The sequence below is a fragment of the Polypterus senegalus genome, chromosome 4 (genome assembly GCF_016835505.1).
Source record: "Polypterus senegalus isolate Bchr_013 chromosome 4, ASM1683550v1, whole genome shotgun sequence".
In the NCBI taxonomy this organism is placed as follows: Eukaryota; Metazoa; Chordata; class Cladistia; order Polypteriformes; family Polypteridae; genus Polypterus; species Polypterus senegalus.
In genome coordinates, this window is record NC_053157.1 from 215,823,822 (window position 1) to 215,849,099 (window position 25,278).

The window sequence follows — 25,278 nt, forward strand, 5'->3', positions numbered from 1 at the left end:
GTCTATTGAAATCTTCAGATAAAATATTCCAACTTAGTAACAACTTTTCCAAAAATATTAAAAATAAGATAACTAAGACTGTCCCCACTTTCAAAAACTAAACAGACCAAAAGTAGTGACTAAGGATCATTAACAGTTAAATTTAAACATCTAAATCTCAGCAAAAAAAATAACTCTATCAAATAGTGATAAAAAACAAAGATACAACCACTAAAGCGTTAAATGAACTTCACTAGTAAAAGAAGGATGGAGAGAGAGAAATAGCATCTGCCCTGAATATGAGCAAAAGATTTCAGCTAGCAGTTCAGACTGTTGAAGAAATGTAAGAGTAGCTTTGTAAGGGACTGGAATGACTGCAAGGTTGTATGCCCATGGGGACATTTATGAGTTTTATTGTCAATAACTTGTAGACTGTAACTGCATTCATGAATATTAAAATCAAGATTTTTAATTTACTCTATGTCTACATACTAAACTGTGAATCACTGAAATGTCGACAAATGTCATTTTGGAAATTCAAATATTAGGGTATTGGTTAATATTGAATTTATTTTAAACATAATGCAAAAATTAACTCTACAGCCTAGCATTTTGCTTGGAACTTACACAAAAGTGTAGTTTATTCATTAATAATAAACCTCCTAAATCATCTGTATAGGCCTTTTGAGAACCGATTAAATAATTTAATCTTGAAAGAGCTCATCAAAATATCAAATTTATATACCGTTTTATTCCCTTAACCTACAGAGACTACATTTTGGTATATGAAAATATTCAACTGTTTTTAAGTGTAATTTTTTTAAATTTAACAAATACGTGATGGGAGTAACATATTTCAGACTAATTCTTCCAGTTTTTCAGACCCTGACCTAAAGAAATGTAGAAGGACCACAATATACCCCAGTAGTGCGACTCCAACCAATGGTCACTCTACATTGACAGCAACCCAGATGCATAACTGCTTATTGAACAGCAGTTGATTTTATGTGCATGTTTACTAATGAAGTTGTTTCTATGACGATAAACACTATTAATCATTTTGTATGTATGACTAAAGAGAGCTCTGTGTTAAAAATTATCAAACTCCAACTAATATAGGCAAAAAGCCCTTCCCATCTTTTTAGAATTTATACTTAGAATACTGTAGAACTAGGGTGATGTACCATGTTAGCCATTATGAATATAGTGAAAAGTCAAGCAAAATGACACACTTTTATTGGTTAACTAAAAAGATTATAATATGCAAGGCAACTCAGGCCCCTTCTTCAGGCAAGATGTTTACAACTTCATGATTCTCTGTGTGAAGAAAAGCATCCTAATGTTTGTGTAAAATATACTCTTAACAAGTTTCCAACTGTGTCCCCATGTTCTTGATGAACTCATTTCTTCTCTGGACTTTTTCTAACACTTTTTGTAGACTGGAGACCAAAACTGTACAGAGTACTCCTGATGAGCCCTCACAAGTATGTTATAAAATGTCAGCATAATCTCCTTGGACTTGTATTCTTCAGATCATGCTGTATAACTTAATACTCCATTAACCTTCTTAATGACTTCTGAACACTGTCTGGCAGTTGATAGTGTCATGTTCACTATGACTCCTAAATCCTTCTTGTAAGGTATACTTTTGATTTTCTGACCTCCCATTGTGTATTTGAACCTAACATTTTTACTTCCTACATGTAATACATTACATTTTGTACTAACATTAAATTTCATCTGCCACAAATCTGTCCAAGCCTGTATCCTGTCCAAGCCACTCCGTAATGATTCAGTGGTTTGAAAATTATCTGCCAATTCACCTAGCTTGGTATCATCTGCAAAATCAACCAGATTGTTACTTATACACCTCTCAATATCATTAATATTTATTAAAAATAGCAGTGGCCCTAATACTGACTGCTGTGAGACACCACTCTTAACATCATCCAAATCTGATAGTGTTCCTTGCACCATTACCTTCTGTTTCCTGTGTATGAGCCACTCTTGTATCCATCTATAAGCAAAGCCCTGAACTCCCACATCTTTTACTTTGATGTCAAACCTCTCATGTGGCTCCTTGTCAAAGGATTTCTGAAAGTCAAGATGAATAATATCATTTGCTCCACTTTGATCATATCCTTGTTGCATCCTCATAGAATCCTCATAGAATTCCAGCATGCTGGAAAAACATGAACTCTTTCTTCTGAACAAAAATTGACTGTTCAGCAAGACTCCTGTTCTTGCCATGTGTTGCTCAATCTTTCCCTCAATAATTCCTTACATTATTGATGAATTACGCTACTACCTCAAACCTTTTCAAATTTCTGACAGCACCAGTGCATGTTCAAATGTTTCCTAAATAAGGGGAATTCCTCTTTTTCTTTTTTAAATTCTGTCATGGTATGACAAACAATAGACCTCAGACAGATGACCCTTTCATGTTTGTATAACCCTAAACACCTTCCTTCCTTCCTTCCTCCCTGCAGCATATGTTATGCACTGTATTCATTGTACTTTCAGCCATCCTCTCATAGGTTGTCAACTATCACATGCACAGGATTCCACTCCTATAACTTAAGACAAAATCAGACCAGGTTGATTTTTGATGTGGCAAATTGCAGACTGCGATGACTCAGTCACTGGGGATGTTACACTGGGGATGTTACACTATGTGACAAATGGTCACATAATTGTTCTGTGACTGTCCCCATCTCTCTAAGATTGTTTAAATGAAAGGGAAAAAACACTGGAAAGTTGTGTAGCATAACGAGGGCTTTAAGGACGGTCTATAGTTGAAATTGTTTCCTTGTTTTGTTCTTAATCATTTTTAATTCTTCCTTATGTTAGCCTCCCTTGGGTTTCTAATAATGCATACGTCATACATTTTGATATATGTTTGTTTCATGCGATTATTTCAGGTGAAGAAAGATATGCTAGGAAAGCACTGTTCAATTACTATATCAGGCAATATAATTATTTGAGTGTAATGATTAGGACCAAAACAATAAAATAACACAACACACATTACATTCACAGATACAGTAATACTGTACATGCTGACCTGAAAAATCCATTTAAAATCAAATGAACTGATACATTTTACATACATTTTTGGTCTGAATTAAGGTGGGAACATGCCTTCATTGATAAAGCATCACCTAATCAGAATGAGTGAGCCCAGCTACAGTATACTGAATAGGAACCACATTGTACTTGTAGTCTTGTTTTTTTCAGTCTCTACTAAGAACTCATGACAAAAATTTGAGAAGTGAAATAAATGTTGACCAGTAAACTAAAAACTTTCTACAATGTCTTATCACTGGCCAGTTCAGTGTTTGCAGAACTGCTGCCAGAGGGCCAAATTATTGGCCAGTTTTTCAGTCACTTCTGTCAGAAAGTGAACTGAATATACTATCCATCCTTCCATTTTCCCACCCGCTGAATCCGAAAACAGGGTCACGGGGGTCTGCTGGAGCCAATCCCAGCCAACACAGGGCACAAGGAAGGAACCAATCCTGGGCAGGGTGCCAACCCACCGCAGGACACACACAAACACTCCCACACACCAAGCACACACTAGGGCCAATTCAGAATCGCCAATCTACCTAACTTGCATGGCTTTGGACTGTGGGAGGAAACCGAAGCGCCCGGGGGAAACCCACACAGACATGGGGAGAACATGCAAACTCCACACAGGGAGGACCCGGGAAGCGAACCCGGGTCTCCTATCTGCGAGGCAGCAGTGCTACCGACTGCGCCACCATGCCACCCACTGAATATACTATATAAATTTAAATAAAAAGTATATCTTTAATAAAAAAATGGCTTTTTGCTGAATTACGATCAGCCTCTGTAGAATAAACGGTTTTGGTTTCCCATTCTCAAAGCAGACAGATTGCCTTGAGGGAGAGGCCAAAGAACGTGACCTCACACAATAAGATATGCACTGATATAGAGTGTTGCCTCAAATTAGGATCCCAAATTAGGACCCAAGTGTGGTCGTGCAATGGGTGACACCTCAGCACCACACTAGTTCAAATGGAAGTGTGACAAAGGTGAATCATAATGGAGATTATGCATATAATATGCATGACAGCTTGTTTAAGTTCTGGGTCTAGCAAATTGTTGATGGCTTTAATGTAATATTCTGTCTCCCAACTTCCTACAAAATAGTCCTCAGGGTCAGGGCAGTTGCCCTCATTAAGAAATATAAGGTTTTAAGCCATTTATTATTATCCATCATGTTCCTGAGTGTGGCAGGCCCACACAGAAAGGATGATCAGTGAGAGAGTGGTATGTCTGATAAATCCTAACACCACCCCCTCCTACCACCACCTACCCTACCCCCACCCCTTTGAAAACTTAATTACTAGCAAGGCATGCATCCACACTGCCCACACCTGCATAGCTCACTGCCCTTTGTAAAATGTACAGAGAAAGGCTATAACTAAGTCCTCTCTTTTCCTCTCTGAGCTGTTTTCACAAAATGTGTGAACAAAGGGCCCTTCACATTGCTAGGTCAAACCCAAGGGTGTTTACCACTTTTGTATCTATCACCAACAAATCAAAGCAACCCCCCAGCCCCTGTCTTCTTCTTCTTTTATTTATTTATTTTTTCAATCGTTGGACACAGTTATTAGCAACAGCAAATTAAGGGCTGTCCATCTGGGTGTTAAGACCAATTAAAATGAAAGCTGTCAGTTATGATTAGACAGTAGCCTGGGAGGAAAGTAAGCCCAGCACTTCAGCCTACCCACCAGATACACACAGGGGGAGACCTTCCGCAGAATAGAAACCTCTGACAAAGCAATGAATACTGGATAATGTAACATTAGCTCTTTAAAAAAGTACCTCTACACATTAGCAGAAAATAAAGTTTTTTTAGCTGACATTGCATTTTCTTGTCAATGTTTCTTAACTTTTTCACTAAACTCTTTATTTGTTATCTATGTACAGTATGTATAAATAATAAAGCATACTTTAATAAATTGCACAAATCCATAGTAGGTTAATGTAGTTTTAGATAGAGCAAAATAAATAATCACAATAACTGACTGTAGCAATTATTACGTACATGCATCCATTTATGACATCCTTATGTAGTTACAGTATGTTGCACAGACTTTCCCCTTTTGATACATTGCAGTTCTTTCTGTAGACATTTCCATACATAATCTCAAGCATGTCCTGTGCTCTCTCTGTGGCCTTGTTAAACCTACTCCAAAAGGTGTAATAGAGTTGACTTTTCCCTTATGCATGTTTACTAGCCCCACCTTATTGGGTGTAGCAGAACCACTACTCTCCTTGTCATGTCACATAATGTTACTAACCCTGCACAGAATCCTTTTTTGTTCCTTTTTTTATTGCTTTCAACTATAAACTTAATATCTACTGAAACGTATGCGCCCCAGGAACCGTGTGGCAAGGTTGTTGGTAGCTTTGTGATTTTAGTAGGCTAACCCTTATTAAACAGGTATAAAGAGGAATAGCCAGTTTGATAATATTTCATCCATCAGACGTTATGTTACTCTTATAGAACACATAATTGGATACTGTATACAGTTTGAATCTACTTAGCTAATAATTTGGTTTTAACCAAAAACAGCATGGATGAAAATCCGCCTGTCATAATTTTAACACCGTTGCAAGTGAGACATATACGTATGTATGTTTTAAATGGTATGAAGCATAAAATATGGTAAATTACATTGTTATCTAAGGGTAGGATGGTGATAAAAATGTACTGGAACCATAAAAATGAATGTTAATTGCAATGTGTAGATCAAATATCTTTAGACATTTGACGTTTGATTGGTATTGGGGCCTCGCAGTGTAATGTATAGTTTATTTACCTTTTATTACAAGTATATTAGAATTCTAATCTAAATGTCCTCTTGCTGTAAAAAGGTTTGCAGGTTCTCTGTGTGTCTCCTTGGGGTTTGACCATATTTGCTAATTTTCCCCATACATCCCAAAGACGTACAGGTTAGACTGATTGGAGATTCTGAACTGGCACTGAGAATTTGCCTTAAGCACATTGCACAATAGCCTGATGTGGTGTCTAGGGTTCATTCCTAACTTGTGATTGTCAAGATAGGAGTACAGCTCCCTGCAGCTAGAGTAGTAGACAGTGCTATGCAGTTGATACAGAACTAAACTAAATAGACTGGGTTAATTTCTGGCCTGCTCACTTCTACATAACTTTTTTTTTACATATTAAATTGATTGGTGACTGGAACTTGGTCCAAGATGAATACACCGTGTCTGAAACTTGTGCCTGATTCAGGGTTGGTTCTTGCTGATAGCCACGTGATATCAGAATAGAATGTGGACACTTATTGCCCTTTTATGGTGCTTTCATAAAATAAATGAATAGATGGGCTAATTGATGTTGTTGTAGAATGGCACTGACCTCATCACAATAGATTAGTATAAGTAAGTATTAAATAAACAGGCATATACTGTAACTCAGTAATATATAAAAGAGGGGTATAACAAAATGTGCTAGGAAATGCATATCTAAATTAGCCACATAAGAGGCTATAAAGAATTACTCATCACATTATCCACTATTCAACTGTGGAACATTTGAGGCAAATATAATACTCGTGTCTGGTGGCTTACATACAATACAGAAGTGCTGAGCTGAAAGTACAATTTTATTTTATCTGAATTGTGAGTTGTAAATGAATGCATAATTTTGTTAAGTACTGTCTGTAATATCGCACTCACTGTATACATGATAGATACAGTATGTGAAATTTTACAGTACTGTATGTTTTTAAGCAACAATATTATGAGGTATATGCTAGATTAATAACTGTGTTATTTTTTCTTTCTTTTTTCAATTAACACCACACCACTCATGACAAAAATAATAATGTCATGCTTAGCTTGTATTAAAGAGTTATTCATCATGTTCCGCAAACAGGCTCTGCTGGGAGACTATCAGCAAGGTGACTGTTGCGGAAGAGGTTAGGGCACTCTTTTTTATTAACTGAGGTGCTCTCAGTGTGCTGGTTGTTATCTTGATCAGGTGCTCTAGAGTGTCTGGGGGTCATCAGTTGTTGGGTTCTCCATGCCAGGTTGTGGTAACACTTTTTTATATCTTTAAGACACAATTAACCAATCAGTGTTTAACTAGGAGCTTTAACCCATCCATTCTAGAAATCGCTGTCAACATAGCTTTCTCATGGTTTCTCCTGGCAGAGTTCAATAAATACTTTCTGATAAACAGAAACAACATAATAATGAAAACGAACAGCAGTCAGTCAGTCCAACCTGCTATATCATAACACAGGGTCATGGGGGTCTGCTGGAGCCAACACATAGCGCAAGGTAGGAACAAACCCTGGGCAGGGCACACACACACACACACACACACTCATGACAATTTAGAATCGCCAATGCACCCAGCCTGCATGTCTTTGGACTGTGGGAGGAAACCCACGTAGACACAGGGAGAATAAGCAAATGCCATGGAGGGAGGACCCGGGAAGTGAACCCAGGTCTCCTTACTGCAAGGCCGCAGCACTACCCACCACACCACCGTGCCATCCCACAAACAACAAAATGTAAACTAAATCAATAAAGCAATGTAGCATAAAAATAAATACAGTAGTTGCTAGAAATTAAATATACAAAGGACATGAAATAATATTTCAAAAGCAGGTTACATGAGGGCAAATCTTACTGAATGCACGCACCACAGTAACACATTGAATTCTAATTGAGCTGCATACAATAGATGCCTACACACACACTAAATTGACCTTTCATGAGTGAGTGTAAATATGTGTATGAGTTTGCCTTGCAATAAAGGGGCCTCTCTGCAGATAGTTCCTGCCTTATACCCTTTGCTGCCATAACACGTTTCAATTTCTTTTAAACTATAAGGTAAAATGCAGGTCTGGGAATTGCCCTACCTGCAGTCTGAGAAGAACAATGGGCATGCTGTTCAATTTAATTGGAGTGTCCATCTGGAGATGAATCACAAAAATTTAAAAGAATTCTTTAATAATTCCATGTGGAACTAACTTAATTTCACTTATATTTTTATAGCATGATAACTCTAATAATGCAATTGCAATTGCAACAGGCACAAAAGCAAAATAGAAATTACAGTAGAAAAGGTAAAAACTCACAAAAATCAATGTGCCACTTGACCTCTGGGCATTACCTTCAGCACTTGAGATCCTTAGTTTTCAAGCTCAGTCAGACATGTGCAGGTTGGGAGGCACTGGTTCTGCAATTTGGAACTTATTCTTCCATTTGGGCACAGCACTGAGACCATAGTTTGAAAAGTTTAATAACTTTCAATTTAGCAGAGCAAAGCACAAACGTCACATCAAAAAAAATCTGCGGCCCCACCCCCCATGTATGCTCATGCCAACTTAGCAAACCATTTCATTCTCACTTTTTTCCTTGCAAGCCATTCTCCAATACATTGCAATTAGATGGAAAAGCTGGCTTTGTCGTAAGATCTGCTGCAAAGTTGTAACGCCTAACAAAAGGAGCTCTGCAGCCTGCAAGCAGGACTAATTAAATTGGATGTGCCGATCAGATAAGACTCTGGAAGTAATTTGATGTGTCATAATATATAAAGACTTCCTTCTCCAGAGCGTCTGCTTCATGTGACCTGCTGTAACAAGCCTGTGAGAGGTCAGCGGCTTTTCTGTACAAATGACAAAAGAGAGGCAGCATTGAGTGTAGTTTATGAAATAAGTTCACCTCGTTCACTTCTTGTACTCAGCAAACATGACACCAGAGCTTTACTTTTCCCTCTTGTTTTAAAAGACCAAAAGAATTAACGCCAAAAACCATATTATACAGTATTTGTAACAGTGAGCATCGTCTCATTGGAAGATGTCTCACATCTCAAAAACATGCTGTCAGTTTTATTGAAGAAACCGGACTACATTACGAATTTGCACTGCAGTGGAATGGTGCCCTACCCATGGGTAGTTTCTAACATTTATTGCTGGGATATTGTTTTGCTATACATGGAATAATGCAGCTTCAGAGGAATGAATGGACTGTGCCCAGTAAGTGTTAAATTGGATAACAGTACCTTTAAATGGTTTATATGATAGTAGCTATTATCAAAATGTCTATATAAAAATAATGACAAGAATCACAACTCCATCCATTTTCTAACCTGCTGAATCCGAATACAGGGTCACGGGGGTCTGCTGGAGCCAATCCCAGCCAACACAGGGCACAAGGCAGGAACCAATCCTGGGCAGGGTGCCAACCCACTGCAGGACACACACAAACACACCAAGCCCAATTTAGAATCGCCAATCCACCTAACCTGCATGTCTTTGGATTGTGGAAGGAAACCGGAGCGTCCAGAGGAAACCCACGCAGACACGGGGAGAACATGCAAACTCTACACAGGGAGGACCCGGGAAGCGAACCCGGGTCTCCTAACTGCGAGGCAGCAGCGCTACCACTGTGCCACCCATAATCACAACTCATGCTGCTCTTAAAAAGTAAGATTCTCATATTTACATAATCCCATTCAGGGTTACAGGGAGCCAGAGCCCACTCTGGCACTATTAAGTACAAGGAAAGAACTAGACCTGGACTTGGTCCTAGTGCATAAACTGTCACACTGACATTCATACAGGGTAATTTAGAGTCATGGGCTGATGTAACACATGTTTTGTGGATTTCCAAGGAGACTGCAATACCTGGAAGTAAACCCACATAGACACCAGGAAAACATGTAGCTTGCATATAGATAAAGACTGGGCATGGGCTTCAAAGTCAGGACCATGGATCTAACTGCTTCAGTTTTGCACATCTTTAATTGTTAATAGTGTTGTAAAGTAGTTCATGATAGAACTTCCTGTAGAATACACTGTGTACAACAAACAGTATTTTTGAGATAATGTATTTATTCATTCTGCCATTCCTTTGACCATTATACTATTAATTGTTTTGTAAATTGCCCTGTGGCATTGATACTTGTAAAGGTCTTTGTGACAGAACTATATAAAAGAAAGAATGATTAATTGTCAAACAGCTAACTAAAAGGGCAAGCTCAGTTATAGGATGCACTCTGGACCTCCTGGAAGTAGTTTCAAAGGATGGAATTAAAGGAAAACTGAGTACCATCATGGACAATGCTGCATATCCTCTCTCTGACACACTAACAGTGAGTGCTTTGAGCCAATGAATTACTCAGTATAGGTGTGTCAAGAAACATTACTAGTGCTCTTTTATAACAACAGCAACACATCTTTATAATGTCACACTGTGACTGTCTATCTATTTAAATTATTAAATTATTAATTATTTTGTTATGAAACTGGCAAATTAATGTAAAAGCGCTCAGCATCAGAAGCACCATATAAAAACACAGAGACTATTCCTTCATTGTTTTTTAAACGTAATTCCAATAGTTATTCTTTCGGATAATAGTTATAATCACGCCCACTCACAATTCTGTTAATTGAAATGTAAAGCACTCCGTCATGGCATTCACTTTAAAATATATAATGCAAAACAAAGAATGATTGATGTTATTTCATTACTTGATTTAAAGGTTATTACAGACATCTTATATAAACACTCAAGACTGATATTCATACTTGATTCTATTTTATGAGTGTAAAATTCTTTGTAATAGTAACCAATATAAAATGTTTAAAATAAGGCCTGGATAATTAAATCACTGTAATCCAGAGCACAATGTGTACAGTTTAAACTCTCAAGAACCAGGATTTCACCCAGCTCTCCAGCACAGGTTATAAATAGTTGAGTCTCACACTCCGATGTTGAAAATTAATTTACTTTCAAGTTGAAGTTATACTGAAGCAACCACCAAAATTAGTTTGGCACATATTATCCTGCTGCCTCTCTCTTTCTGGGTCCTGCCACTTTAACAGGTCAGATGACCCTGTGACCAGTCACGTGAAATCCACTGGCCAAGATTCATTGCAGGTGGCCAGCCAAACAGCAGCAACAACTAAATCAAAACAGAGCTCATTTGTATTGTGGCAGGGGAGGGATTTCACTTTCAGTCTGAGGCCTGCTTGCATGCAGACAAGAATTTGTAGGTTGATTTGCTAATGTGCTGTAACTTTCAAGCAAAACATTTACACACACACGCACAGACACACACACACACTGCCTTGCACAGCTGCAAAATCCCTCATAAATCAGGCCCAATTAGGGCTTATACACTTCCAAAACTACCCTTTAAATTCTTCATAACTTTGAAGCGAATTGAAGAGCAGGGGGTATGCAATCTGTTGAATGCGGGGCAGAAGGTGAGGGGTGCAGAGATTACGGGCACAGTAGGCAGTCCCGTTCTTCCCCTCACAGATGTGTGAGCTCTGAGCTCTGCACTGCCAAGGCCTACTGGGGGGTCAAGACCTTTACAGAATTGGTGCTTCTACGTGTCAGAACTAATGCAGGTCAAGAGCAGGCAGTGGGGGAAAGGGCAGAGGGAGACACTGCACATGACAGAATAAGAGGAGGTCTTCCCCAGCAGGAACCCCCCTCCAGCACACACCCCAGAATGTATGCAGGTGTAAAGCCGTTTCCGACTTTTAAAAAGCTTGTAATTTCTTCATTTTGGCTTGAATAGTAGCAGCTTTTTGTGAATTTGTAGTTTTAATGCTTCTTTCTAAACAACTCCACACTCTCTTTTTACTTTTCTCTGTAATAAATATTCTGTCACATGTAGTTGTTGATCTGAATGGTTTTGCCCCTTACTACTTTGAACTAATCACTTTATGACAAAAGATAAAATTAAATGCACCATACACTAAATCATTATAAAGCTTATAATATAGACAAGGACATCATGAAATAGCTGGATTCTTTGTTTTGTTTCTTTTTTTGTTCCCAGCCTACAGAACAGTATGTGCCGTGAATGGGCCCCTTGTGGTTCTGGATAATGTTAAGGTAAGCCGTTTCCTTGTAGAAACACCATCTAAAAATTACTTTTTTTTAGAGCTACCAGAAGTGATTATTTTGTAAATAATTAATTGGTCAACTATTTTATTGATTAATCTGAAAACTAATTTTGTCCAAATAATTCAACCAGGCATGTGGATGCTGTATGTGAATATGTATTGAATAATTTTATATATGGAATTTGAAAACATCAGGAAATGAGAAAAAAACACAACTAAAATAACTCCCAACAAGAAGATAAACAAGAAAACACTGTTAACAATAAAATATTTAAGTCAAACAATATTTTTGATTAATAATGGACTTAACGTCATTAACGACTTAACTTAATGTCAGCAGTCCAATTTGAAAAAAGTTCAAAACATTAGGCCTTTGGGCCCTTTTAGACCTCAGTTTTACAATGAAAGAACATTAACATGCCCACATGCTCTGGGCTATGGCTAGCTCTCTTCTTTGTGACTATATTTCCAGTGGCTGAAAACAGGCTTTTGTAAGCAGTAGATTTGGCGGGTACACACAAATATGATTTTGCCAGAATTGCCAATGTGGGAAAACTTGCCTTATAATCTTTTCACCACTGAAGTGGGAAGAGGATGCTCTCCAAAATAGGATAGACTCTCCTTTCTCACCATTTGGGGATAACTGTGCTTTCTTATGCATCTTCTGCACTGTCATTCTCATTGTCATGTAGTTCTGAGTCAGACCCTAGTAGTGAGTCCAGTAAAGACACTTGCTTCTTCTCCTCCTTAGCATAAGCCACATTTTTGATCTCACTGGTGGACTGTTGCTGCTTTTCCTCCTCCTCCCTTCAACTGCACTTTTAATTCTTTTTCTGAAGATAGAAATTTGAGCTTACAAAATCTGAGGTCAAGGGCCGCATCAAATACATTTATGTTTGTGGTATCACCTCTATAGCTCATCACCAGCTCCCATCTTTTGATAATTTCTTGTGAAACTGACATCTGGAATGTCTGCACAGAATTGGTGTCAAAGGTTGCATTCTGTGTGAACTTGAGGAGTTCCTTGAGTACAGGTAGAGCAGAATGCTGACATGCAACATGGGCATGCAAGGTGGGGTTTGGGAGGCATAATTAGTTGATTAAGAAAATGCAATCTGATTATTTTTTTAGTTGATTAGTCAATTACATCAATTAAACATGGTAGCATTACTTCTTTTCCTGACAGTCTATTCAGACCAGACCAGCTCACACCAAACCATTAACCAGTAGCTGTTCATGTTGATAAACTTTTTGATACATATTAGATCAATGCTTCAAGATACAGCTGTTAATGCAAGATACAATGATATATATTATCAGTTAGAAGAAAAATGGTTTAATAGATGTATTTTAGTGTTTACTGGATAGTCTAGACATTATAGATTGCATGCTTGATTTCTATTTAGTTACACTACATATGGGTAAAATAAGATTGTGGATATAGGGTAAGTACCTTAGTAAATGAGCTCTTCAATGATATAGCATTCTGTCCAAGACTGGATATCTTGTCATGATATGCAGAAATATCTTGATGTCCTAAAAATAATGAAGTAATTAATAAATGGATAGATGGATTCCAATCGCAGCTAGAGGCAATGGTGCAATTAGATTGTAATAATTTATATATTTTTTTCCAAACTGTAGTCATCACCTTTTTGTCTGTGTGTATAGGTAGTGTAGAAGAGCTGGCATTGTAAAAAAGCGGCTAAAATGGCTGCGCATAGAATAAAAAGGATAAAATTGAATTTAAAAGAGTTTACTTTTTAGGCACATCCCTTGACCCTATTCTAAGTTTATTCACACAGTGTTTCAGCTGTTGATGTGCATTTTTCACAGCCTTTTCATTCATTTTTGTATATGAATACCATTTTCTTTTATTTTCATTTAATTTTTCATTTTCCTATCTTGATGATGACCATAATGATAACATGTAGAAAATGTATAGCTCCAACTGGGCAGTTCAAAAGTGGTGTCATGCAAGCAGAGGGATATAAAGTATCTGATGTGTTCCTGGTCTTACAGTTAAGTCTTCTTTTAATGGGCCTTGCCCAGTACATCTCCTGTGGGTTGAATGCAGTGAGCATCCTCACTTCATGTTCAAACCATCTCACTTTTCTCTTAACAATGCAGCATAGCAGCCTTATTCTAGATTTTGAGATCTTTGCAACTGTAAGGACCTAATTTCAGCCACTTACTGTACATTTTCATTTATTTGCTTAGAAGATGCTTTTATCCAAAGTGGCTTACAAAAAAGACATATACCAACAACCTCATATTTTTGGTAACTTACAGCTCACAACTGTAAAATCAAACCATTGTCCAATAATCTAATGTCTATTTATCCAGCACAGACCAATATGAGGCCAGGAATACTGTTGCTGCTTCATGAGACCAAAGGTCATTCTTACTAAAAGTTGTTTTCCAGGTGGCTTTTCTTGTCTGAGTGAAACTGCTTCGCACTTGGTTACATGTCTGAGATCATGGACACCTTAGCCTAAAAGGAGCTTATCAATTACAAACAGCAGAGATGTAATCTTCGGGCCACCATACTTGATACTTGGATATAGTTGGATATTATGTCCATAAAAATCATAAATGGTAGAACATAAAAGCAGTCTTGGAATAATTTAGCTCAATTTAATCTGTTCTTTTATAGCACTCTTTATTGAGTACAATCTCTGAGTCCTTAAACATATTTACATCTAGACTAAAAGGGCTGTGAAATCCTAAAATATACAGTGTACATAACTACATAAAGTAAGACAATCACACTGAATAATAATAATGAATCTCAAAGAAAAACACAAAACAAATGAAGTTTACACCAGGGCGGCACGGTGATGCAGTGGTAGCGCTGCTGCCTCGCAGTAAGGAGACCTTGGTTTGCTTCCCTGGTCCTCACTGCATTGAGTTTGCATGTTTTGTTTTTTTTTGTTCTTTATTTCACCTTATACAATATACACTCCGCCCTGTTCTCCCCATGTCTGTGTGGGTTTCCTCAGGGTGCTCCAGTTTCCTCCCGCTGTCCAAAGACAGATAAACTTAAAAACACTATGTTTTTGTGTAATTTAAATATTGTTAAAGTATATGTGTAATTTATATGCTAATGATGACTGGTTTATAAACTGGTTTAGATTTCCTAGAGCTGTCCTCTTGGAGTTATGTGCCTAATAAGAACCTAAATTACAAAGACCATCACGCAGAAATCACATATTCTCTGTTCCTATACAGGATTCAACAACCATAGGGTATTAGGCCACAGGCACTATCCAGTGTTACTGGGTGACTGGTGAGAAATCTCACAATCATCCCTAAGTATTACCATGCCATTTGTATGGGATGGTGTAATTAAAATGCTACCCAGATTCATAGAATTTCCTTATAGTCAGGGTAATCAGGCCAAGACCAAAAGGCAATTTACAATGATTGCTGATTTTCTTAATGTAATCAGTGCAACTAACTTCACACATATTGTGATAAAGGTAACATTACTGTATGAATTTGCTTTTGTACATTAATATACAACTAATAACTAATTGTTCTCACAGGTGGCGCAGTGGTAGTGCTGCTGCTTTGCAGTAAGGAGACTGTGGAAGATTGTGGGTTTGCTTCCCGGTTCCTCCCTGTGTGGATAGTGCTTTGAATACTGAGAAAAGCGCTATATAAATGTAATGAATTATTATTTAATATGTAATTCTTAAATGTATTGAGAAAATATTGTTGTGAAGAGTTCCAGCTGAACCAATATTCCTTTATTTTACCAAATAGTAGTTTGGAAAGCAGATTTTAGGGTCAAGTAGTGTCTGATCGTTGACTTCTTAGAAACACTACCATTGACAGTTAAGTTAAACAACACACCCTTTTTATAGACAAAATAAATTGGCTACACAATAAGCCAGTCAACACTAAGCACATTCATTATGCATTATTACCAACATGAAAGATAGCCTGTATTGAGAGAACATGTCAGTTAACTGTAATATGACTCTGCTAAGGAAAAGCAAGCTTGGAAAATGGAAGGCAAGATGGGCATCAGAATGAGACTAACACATTATTGAAATGCACAATGAAATGATAGTTTCTGTTCTCTTCATTGTCCTACCGCCTGAGGTTGTTAAAATGCTAACACCAAAAAACTCTGCATAGGAATGGTTGAAACTTTCTGTGATATTAAGTCAGTTTCCACACCATATTTGTGTATCATAAACCTTAATTTTGCATAAGAAATGGCTTATACACATCTCTAAGTATAAAAAGTTTTATAAATGATGAATCTGCTTTCCAGTTTGTCTAAGATGTTTTTTACTCAATTTTTTTTAGACAATGTTTAACCCTATTCTTTGGCTTTAGTATTTAGTTCACTTTATATTTTATTAACAGACCTTAGACTGCAGTTTGATTATTCTTTTCTTTTCTCCCTAACTTGTTGTTAATTTTCTTTATTTCCTTATTCTTTTGCAATAATTTTGAGGTCTTTCACCTGCCAGTTTCTGCCTTAGCTTTAACAGGTACAAGGTTTAATACAATAAATGCAACTATTACCTGACCTGCTATTATATTTTTGGCAGTTCCCCAAATTTGCTGAAATTGTAAATTTCACTCTTCCGAATGGGACGCAAAGGAGTGGACAGGTGCTTGAAGTTTCTGGATCCAAAGCCATTGTTCAGGTAGGAATTTTGCTTAGATGAAAAATTAATAGGTGCCTTCTATGCAAGTTAGAAGCATTTGTGCTAATGATTCAATGACACCTCTTAAGCATCCATTCCTTGAACATTAGGTACTCTGAAAGTGCAATATTTTAGAATGTCTCCAACTCATTAAATGACAGCTGTGTTGTTGAAGAACTATATAGTAGTTCACTAATGCACTCTAAAAAAAGATTTCCATTATTTTAGTATTGCACAAGACACTGCAGCCAACACTGTCCTAAAACTACATTGGTTTAGAAAGTCTTATGTAGTTCAATGAACCCCATCACTTACTGTATGGTCCTTCTTGACACTGTGAACCTTATCTTACACTGAGAGTACACTCCGATATAATGAATTCCTGGGAACATACTAAATAACTTAATGTACTCCATCTATTATTATAAACTGCAACTTGTATACTTTAAGTAAATACTGCTTAACTGATGTAACTCTTTAACCTTTTGGGACCCTAAACAGTATGCTTCTTATTGACTGCTATACAGAAGAAACAACTTCCACATGTGGGTTTATACCAGCAAACAGCCCTTATTCAAAGGAGCTTCATCTTCTACTGAGACTTACCAAGAAGGGGTGAATTTTTCCAAAAAAAAAAAATAAAACAATATTGAGAACATCATAAACTCAAAACTCACCATAGCCAAAATAAAAAGTTAAATCCTTAATATATATACAGTACAGGCCAAAAGTTTGGACACACCTCCTCATTTAATGTGTTTTTGTTATTTTCATGACCATTTACAGCACTCCATCACTCTCCTTCTTGGTCAAATAGCCCTTACACAGCCTGGAGGTGTGTTTGGGGTCATTGTCCTGTTGAAAAATAAATGATCGTCCAACTAACTGACTTCTGCACAACACAACTGCTGGTCCCAACCCCATTGATAAAGCAAGAAATTTCACTAAATAACCCTGATAAGGCACACCTGTGAAGTGAAAACCATTTCAGGTGACTACCTGTTGAAGCTCATCGAGAGAATGCCAAGAGTGTGCAAAGCAGTAATCAGTGCAAAGGGTGGCTATTTTGAAGAAACTAGAATATAAAACATGTTTTCAGTTATTTTACATTTTTTTGTTAAGTACATAACTCCACATGTGTTCATTCATAGTTTTGATGCCTTCAGTGAGAATCTACCAATGTAAATGGTGTATATATATATACAGTGTATGTTATTAAAGATTTCATTTTCATTTTTCATATTTATTTTTTGAAAACATTTTTTAATTTATGAAGGATTATATATATATATATATATATATATATATATATATATATATATATATATATATATATATATATATATATATATATACAGTACAGGCCAAATATAGCTAAGTGCTTTTGTGCCAGCCATTATGACGAACTGCAGTCACCAGAGAGAGCACATTAAATTCATGTGGTGACCGTTCAGTTAGAATACAGAGATTTATGCTGAAGAAGAAATCATTTTCATGATGAAATGCATTTTTGTGATTACATTATATAAACAATTGTGAAATAAAATAAAATTATTTACACTATTAATAACTACATTTGGTGCTAAGTTTTAAAAAATCTATGCATAAAGGTGTATCTAGCTTTACTTTCATGGAGACATTTCCTGTAATACAATTAATTATTAAGTGAAGCATGAAAAAACATAAGGTAAGGACATGGATTAATGGCTGGTATGTTTGGGGAGAGAAAACCTCCTCAGATTATGCATTGAATTCTATGTCAGTTTCTCCAATTACCTCTTCATCAACCCAATGCTAACACATTTAATTGAGTTAAAATCATTACATACTGTAGATGGCATCTACTGTATTAATGGTCCAAGCCTCTAGAAGCCTATTAGTCACAACTGTTATAAAGATTCTCTGACCTGAACATACAGGTGATTTTTAGATACTAAGCACTTTTTGTTGATATTGTGGCACAGTGGCCTGGGACTATCCACGATGTTTTCTCCCGTGGTCTCAATCATTAGGTAGTCAGAAGGAAAGAAACACTGAGTTTCTTGAGAGATGCCTACTTGATGATAGTGGGTGTTCCCTTTATGCATACAATACAATACAATACAATACAGTTAATTTTTGTATAGCCCAAAATCACACATGAAGTGCCGCAATGGGCTTTGACAGGCCCTGCCTCTTGACAGCTCCCCAGCCTTGACTCTCAAAAAGACAAGGAAAAACTCCCCCCAAAAAAAACCTTGTAGGGAAAAATGGAAGAAACCTTGGGAAAGGCAGTTCAAAGAGAGACCCCTTTCCAGGTAGGTTGGGCGTGCAGTAGGCGTCAAAAGAAGGGGGTCAATACAATAAAATACAATACAATACACAGAACAGAACAAATCCTCAATACAGCATAAAAAAAAATTTTAGAAGTACAGAAAAGAATTTAACAGTAGATGATGCCACATAATAAGATTTGGATTTTTTTAGAGTCCTGGAGACCTCATCCATCAAGTTGCCTCCCCCATTTGGCCATTCCATGGCTGAAACAGTGCTAGGCCAGCCAATCCGATGAAAGGACCCCTCTTTCCCATGATTCCTGCGATCCTCCATTAGGGATGACTTTACCATAGGCAAGCAAACAACTTGGCATACAGGTTGACATCTGTATTGCCACAACCACCACACAACAGACCACCTGGATTGGGACCCGAGTGCAGCAGGTGACACCACAGCACCACATAAACAAACACAGGAAGAACATATAAACTCCAAACAGATGGCAATGAGCGCAGAATTTGAAATAAGAGTTCTGAATCGGGGAGCCAGCAATGCACTCCTGTGGAGCAACTAAGTAAAACAATACACTTAAAACACATCAGTCATACATAAAAAATATTTGTATTGTAGATACCTTAAGATCCATTTAAATAGGCTTCTTTCCTTACCTTCAGCAAGACTATCACAGACCTCACACAGCTGACCTCTAAGGGGAGTTAGTCAGAAAACGTTTCTATGCAAGATTAAAAAAATCAGTTTTAATTTTGAGTTGATTCTGAAATCATCAAATGCATGACTCAAATCAATGGATTTGAGTCTACTTCTCTGCTGTATAGTTCTGTACTAATTACCTTTCATATTATTTAACACTATCATGATTTTTCCTTTTTGTTTTATTGTCTGTATGTATTTCCCTGTTAAACTGCAGCATAACAAGTTCATAATTGATATGTAATGTACATGATAATAAATAAAAATAATTAATGAATGAGAAAAGTATGTATGTGTAGATAGATAGATAGATAGATAGATAGATAGATAGATAGATAGATAGATAGATAGATAGATAGATAGATAGATAGATAGATAGAGGGGTGTGGAGGCATAGTGCCATAGCAAACTGAGATGATACGCTCAGTGTTTCAGCAAACAGTTGTCTATGAGGACAAGTCACAGTCAGATGACTTGTAAACAGCCATCATGAAAAAAAGTAAAACACCATGGTATAAAAGTAACACCTTAGACACCACAAACACTTCCTGAAAAAGTAAATCTAACTAAACTTACTGATAAGATTGATAACTTTCCTAAATAATAGGCTTTTTACTCTGTTCCATCACAATATAACCAATGCATTGTTTACGGTTGAACACTAATGATATAAGTTTGGAGATCTGACAATGTTACCTGTGTAATGTTGTTATTATCCTTTAGAAATGCATCCCTTAATAGTATCTATTAAAGTCTAAGATTACTGACATATAATATTACTGAAAAGAAAATGACTTTTCAATAGAATGTTTGGGTAAAATATGAATGCTCTATAGAAGAGAATACTTATACTCTATAACTGACAAACTTGTCTGAAATGCTTTTAAAAACTAAACGTTTCCAATAATTATGCCATGACACATGTTGAAATAGTGTCTTAAAAATCAGGCTAAAATATAAAATGCTTCCTCAATTTAAAAAACCTGAATAGATAAAAAGGATTTGATATAAATATAAAGATATAAACATGTATAAGAGGCAGAATACATCATTTTGGACTCTTTCACGAGCAGAATTTCAGTATGAAAAATTAAATTTATTATCAAATGTATGCAGGCATCATTGTGAGGATACAAAAAATATAAATAATATAGAAAGCCAGAAAATGTATCACAGCTGTCCTTCTTGATCGCTGTTTGTATGGAGTGTCTGTGTTGCGGTTCCGCATCGCAAAAATACGGCGCTTACCTTAATGAATTAACTGTTCCGATAATACGCATACTGTATATGAGTGTGCTCTGCGACTGACTGGAATCCTGCTCGGTGTTGGTTAATGATTTGAACACGATTCTCATTGCAAAGGATCCAAAATTGAAAAAAGCAAATTAAATCAGAGATGGATTTTAAAATAATTGCGGTGTTTATATTTAAACACGAATATACATTCAAATACAAAATCTAAGCTGTGTTCGTTCAAAAAGGCGCTTAAGTATTTCTTCAAATCGTCGTAGTCAAAAAACGGATACATTTTTCTGAAATAATCTAGAATTTTATTATTCAAGTGCACAACGGAGTGTATATACATTTAACTATTTTTAAATGACTAAATATTCATGTTATATATTTTGGTAGCTAAATTCCATTAAACGCACATTTATTTCTGTCCTTGTCAGGGTGCTCATTTATTACAACCGTTGCACATATCGATGCCAACTGAACTTTTGTACAATAGTAGATGATTCTTCTGAGCACCAGACCTGGCCAGATAAACAAATCAAGTCAAGTTTATTGTTATGTATACACAGTAAAATGAAAATTGCATATCTCTTTAGAACAGGTTACAAAATACAATGCATAAAAATACATACATACATACACACATGCATAAAAAGTATGCAGTAGTTAAAGAGCAATATAGTAGATGCTTCTTGCACTATCCATATAAAATAATGTTCTTGTTAGCATTGGGTAAAAACAAAGTACACATCATATTCAATCAACCTTCACTTTATCTAATTCGAAGACGCAATACAAGGAAAAATAAAACTCATCTTTTATCACTGTGTACCTGACGTTTTATTTGTATACCATTCGCAAGCTTAATAATTCTTTGCGTCTATGGTAAAATCAACTTCTTAGCCTCTATTTCTAAGAAATAAGAGCAGAGATGTAAAAAGAAAAAAAAAAACTTTTTTCGCCAACAGATCTAAAAGTTTAAATGAGGTTATGTGCGTGTAATAAGTAGGTGGGCCTGAGAACACTTGAAACCCAGCCCAGTTTGTACCTCCCTCTCCCCCCTTCCCTGCCCCCATCGGCTTTGTGTATTTGCAGTTGTTCCCCATATTCTCCGGGTGTTGTGGTCTATTCTAAAATACTTCTCTTTGGCCTCGGGCTAGTAGAGCTGTAAAATTATTAATACTAATACCATACTAATTTCGAGATGTAAAATCGTACCTCTCCAAAAATTAAATCGATGCCCGTCAAAACAGAAAAAATGACTTCAACAATTTTAATGGAATTGAGACTATTATTTATTTATTTATTGAACTGTATGAATTTCATTAGATAACTTTTTTTTTTTCTAAAATTAAATCAACTGTCCCATGAATTAGCTGTGGTTTATTTCGAACTTTAACTATACATATTCCAGCCTAGATTGCTGCAGTTTCAATTACTGCACTGTTTCCGTAAAGTAAAAGTTTTATGAATTATGGAAATAAAGTATAATGCATATCACGCGTACATGGCAGCAGAATGGACGATATATTCCCAATGCATATTTTTATCGTTTCTTTATAAATTCGACTTTACTGAATATTACAATTAACAGAAAACATTAATCTCAACAATGTATAAATAAAGACCCTGTTGCTTTTGTTGCAATGATTTTTATTTTGTTCCTCTCAAATTTGCCAGACATTTTTTCCATATCTACTGGTATCGTTGACAATGAAAACGCAGGGATAGGGCCTCACCAGTAAGTTGATCATATATATTTTTTTCTTTGTCGTATATTGAAAAAATATTTACACATTTTTAAAATAATATTTCAAAGGTAATTTAATATCTTATAACATAAAATTTGAGGAAAGCACTACATTATGATTTTGGTCTACGCTTATAATTTGTTTCAAACGAATATAACGTTTTTCACTTTTCCTTATGCAAAAAATAAAAATTTATAAAGAAAGGTGTTGTTTTGGTTTATTTTGTTATTGAACTGAAGCAATGAAATATGATTTTTTCCAACACACATCGTAGATGAGAATTCGCTGCTTAATCATCAAACTTAGTTCACTCGTATTCCTGATGTTAGGTGATCGCGTATTAATTCTGGTTGCTGTACTAACAATACCTGTATATACTTCTACCAAGAGTGTACGTGCACGTCAATCATTCGTTTAATTTTCTGTGCTCCATTACAGCCTATGAGCGCATTTTAAAATGTGGGTTTTTTTTAACTCTGTAAGTGAAACAAGCATCCAGGTGTTAAATAAGACAATTCAGAAGTAACATGTGTTACATGGTGCTTACATTAAAAGATGATGAAATAAAAGTGAAACGGTTTAGTCTATTAAAAATGAGTTCACATGTAACTTAACTGCAGATGGCCGAGAAAAATTTGCAAAGTCTGCAACGAATTAGTCCCTGAATTAGCTGTAGATATTCTACTATGCTTTTCTATATAAAACCTAAGAAAAAAATGCCTAATATTTTTCTGCAAATAATTATGCTTTTATACATTATAATCGCCTAGAGAATACTTTCGATGAGTACACGAGCAAAAATTTTTCATCATAAAACTGATTCTGTAAAATCATCCTTACTGTTGAAAAATATATGCACAAACTTTCAGATGAGAAAAAAAGAATTTTAAAACGATAAAAAAATATATATATATTTGAGCCATTAAGGAACGCTTCCGCAAAAGTGTATTTTTAAACAGCAGAATTGCCGGTGTCGTGGCCATAATTGCAGTACAGTTTTGAATTTTTTTTTAGAATTATTTTGCAACTTAAAATAAAAATAATGTAAAGAAAGCATTATTATGATTGTTTTGCAGTTAGGTTAACATTTTTAAAATGCGAATCAATCTTTCTTTCTTTCTTTCCTTCTTTCTTTCTTTCTTTCTTTCTAGGTGTTTGAAGGGACATCTGGAATTGACGCCAAACAGACCGCCTGCGAGTTCACTGGGGACATCCTACGCACCCCAGTATCCGAGGACATGCTGGGTGAGTTAGGAAGTACCACCTAAATAAGCAAATGGGCTTTAAACTTTTAAACTTGTAATCATAATCTTTGATAAATAATTATGATCGCGCTTAATTATTAGTTATTAATAATAAAAGGAAATAAATTGTTAAAAATATACCTCCCTGTTTTATTGCATGAAATTAATAAATATTAATCACGTATTTAGCTACCAAAAAAGATATAAAATATACACTCAATAATAGTTTATTGGACTAACCTAAAACTCTTTCTTTAATTAGTTCTACGAAAATGACTTGAATAAATATAACGTGTTTATTTGAAGTAAATACGAGTACAACTAAACTGTCTTGGCTTAAAGTTAAATAAGTTACAATAGTTTGTTGAGTATCTTTTAAATAAAAATTTTACGTTTCAATCGATATATTATTTTTATCTTGAAATCCAGTTCAATACTCACATTCAAGTAACGTTTAATTTGCTAAATCGAAGTTAATCAAAAACATAACATACATCTGGCGTCATTATCAAGATTGTTTATGCGTGTAATGGTTTACTTATTACCGCATAAGGTGAACAAGGTATATTTTAGATAATCGCACTTTTCCTGTAATGTTGACATTCATTACATTGTCGTACAGGAAACAAAGATAAATATGCTTTTCCGATGCAGGGTGGGCGACGTGTATAAAAAATTATCATAAATTGGCTTCCGCAACCCAACAAACCGCATGGCATTAGGGAAAAAAAAAACAATTTACTAAAAGTCATTAATATTGTTTCCAAGTTTACAAAGATGTGTAAATCCCACGGAAATGTGTTGTCAACAGAAAGGACGATTCTTTTTGCAAAATAGCATAAAAATGTGAGATAGGTATGTACACCAAACTTGATTGTTTTAAGTTAAATGAACTTTTAAAGGTGTATAAGGAAAATTGGAATACCATATTTGGGGGATTAGAAAAGGATTCATTTTTAGTACGGTTAATACAAAATAAGTGAGTAATGACAACAGTCCCTCAGATGGATTATGTTTCTGTTGAAAGAAAATAATCTGAAAATAATCCGAATGCTTTGTTTCGATATAAATTAGCAGCGTTATCGTGACATGTAACAACGTAGAAAAATATAAAGAATACCACCAAACATTTTTTTTAATTGAAGTATAATTTAAATTAGATACAAAAAGGTGAACATCGTCAACAATTCATATTTTTTGCGTGTACCTTCGCTTTTGAAAACGTTATTATTACACCAATAATGCTGGACACCTGTGATCTTTAATTTTAATAAAGAGTTTCAGAAATTGATATTATTATTATTATTATTATTATTATTATTATTATTATTATTATTATTATTATGCAATAAATCTTGCATAGAAGTAAAGAAATACTTTAACTTTATTCATTATTATTAAAATATTGTAGTAGTCATATAATAATTATAATAAGAATAGGCTACACAAGTTAAATAAATTCAGATTACGAGTACATAGGCAAAATGGATGTAATAAATTG

General features: G+C 35.6%; 1 protein-coding gene across 1 annotated transcript in view; it reads left to right on the forward strand.

Annotated features, from left to right (window-relative positions):
• Positions 1–25,278, forward strand: part of LOC120527958 (V-type proton ATPase subunit B, brain isoform-like) — an 87,431-nt gene that overhangs the window by 20,137 nt on the left and 42,016 nt on the right. The window contains exons 2-4 of the mRNA XM_039751952.1: positions 11,846–11,901; positions 16,481–16,579; positions 23,685–23,778. Coding sequence (XP_039607886.1) covers positions 11,846–11,901; positions 16,481–16,579; positions 23,685–23,778 — 249 coding nt within the window. The remainder of the gene's footprint in view (positions 1–11,845; positions 11,902–16,480; positions 16,580–23,684; positions 23,779–25,278) is intronic.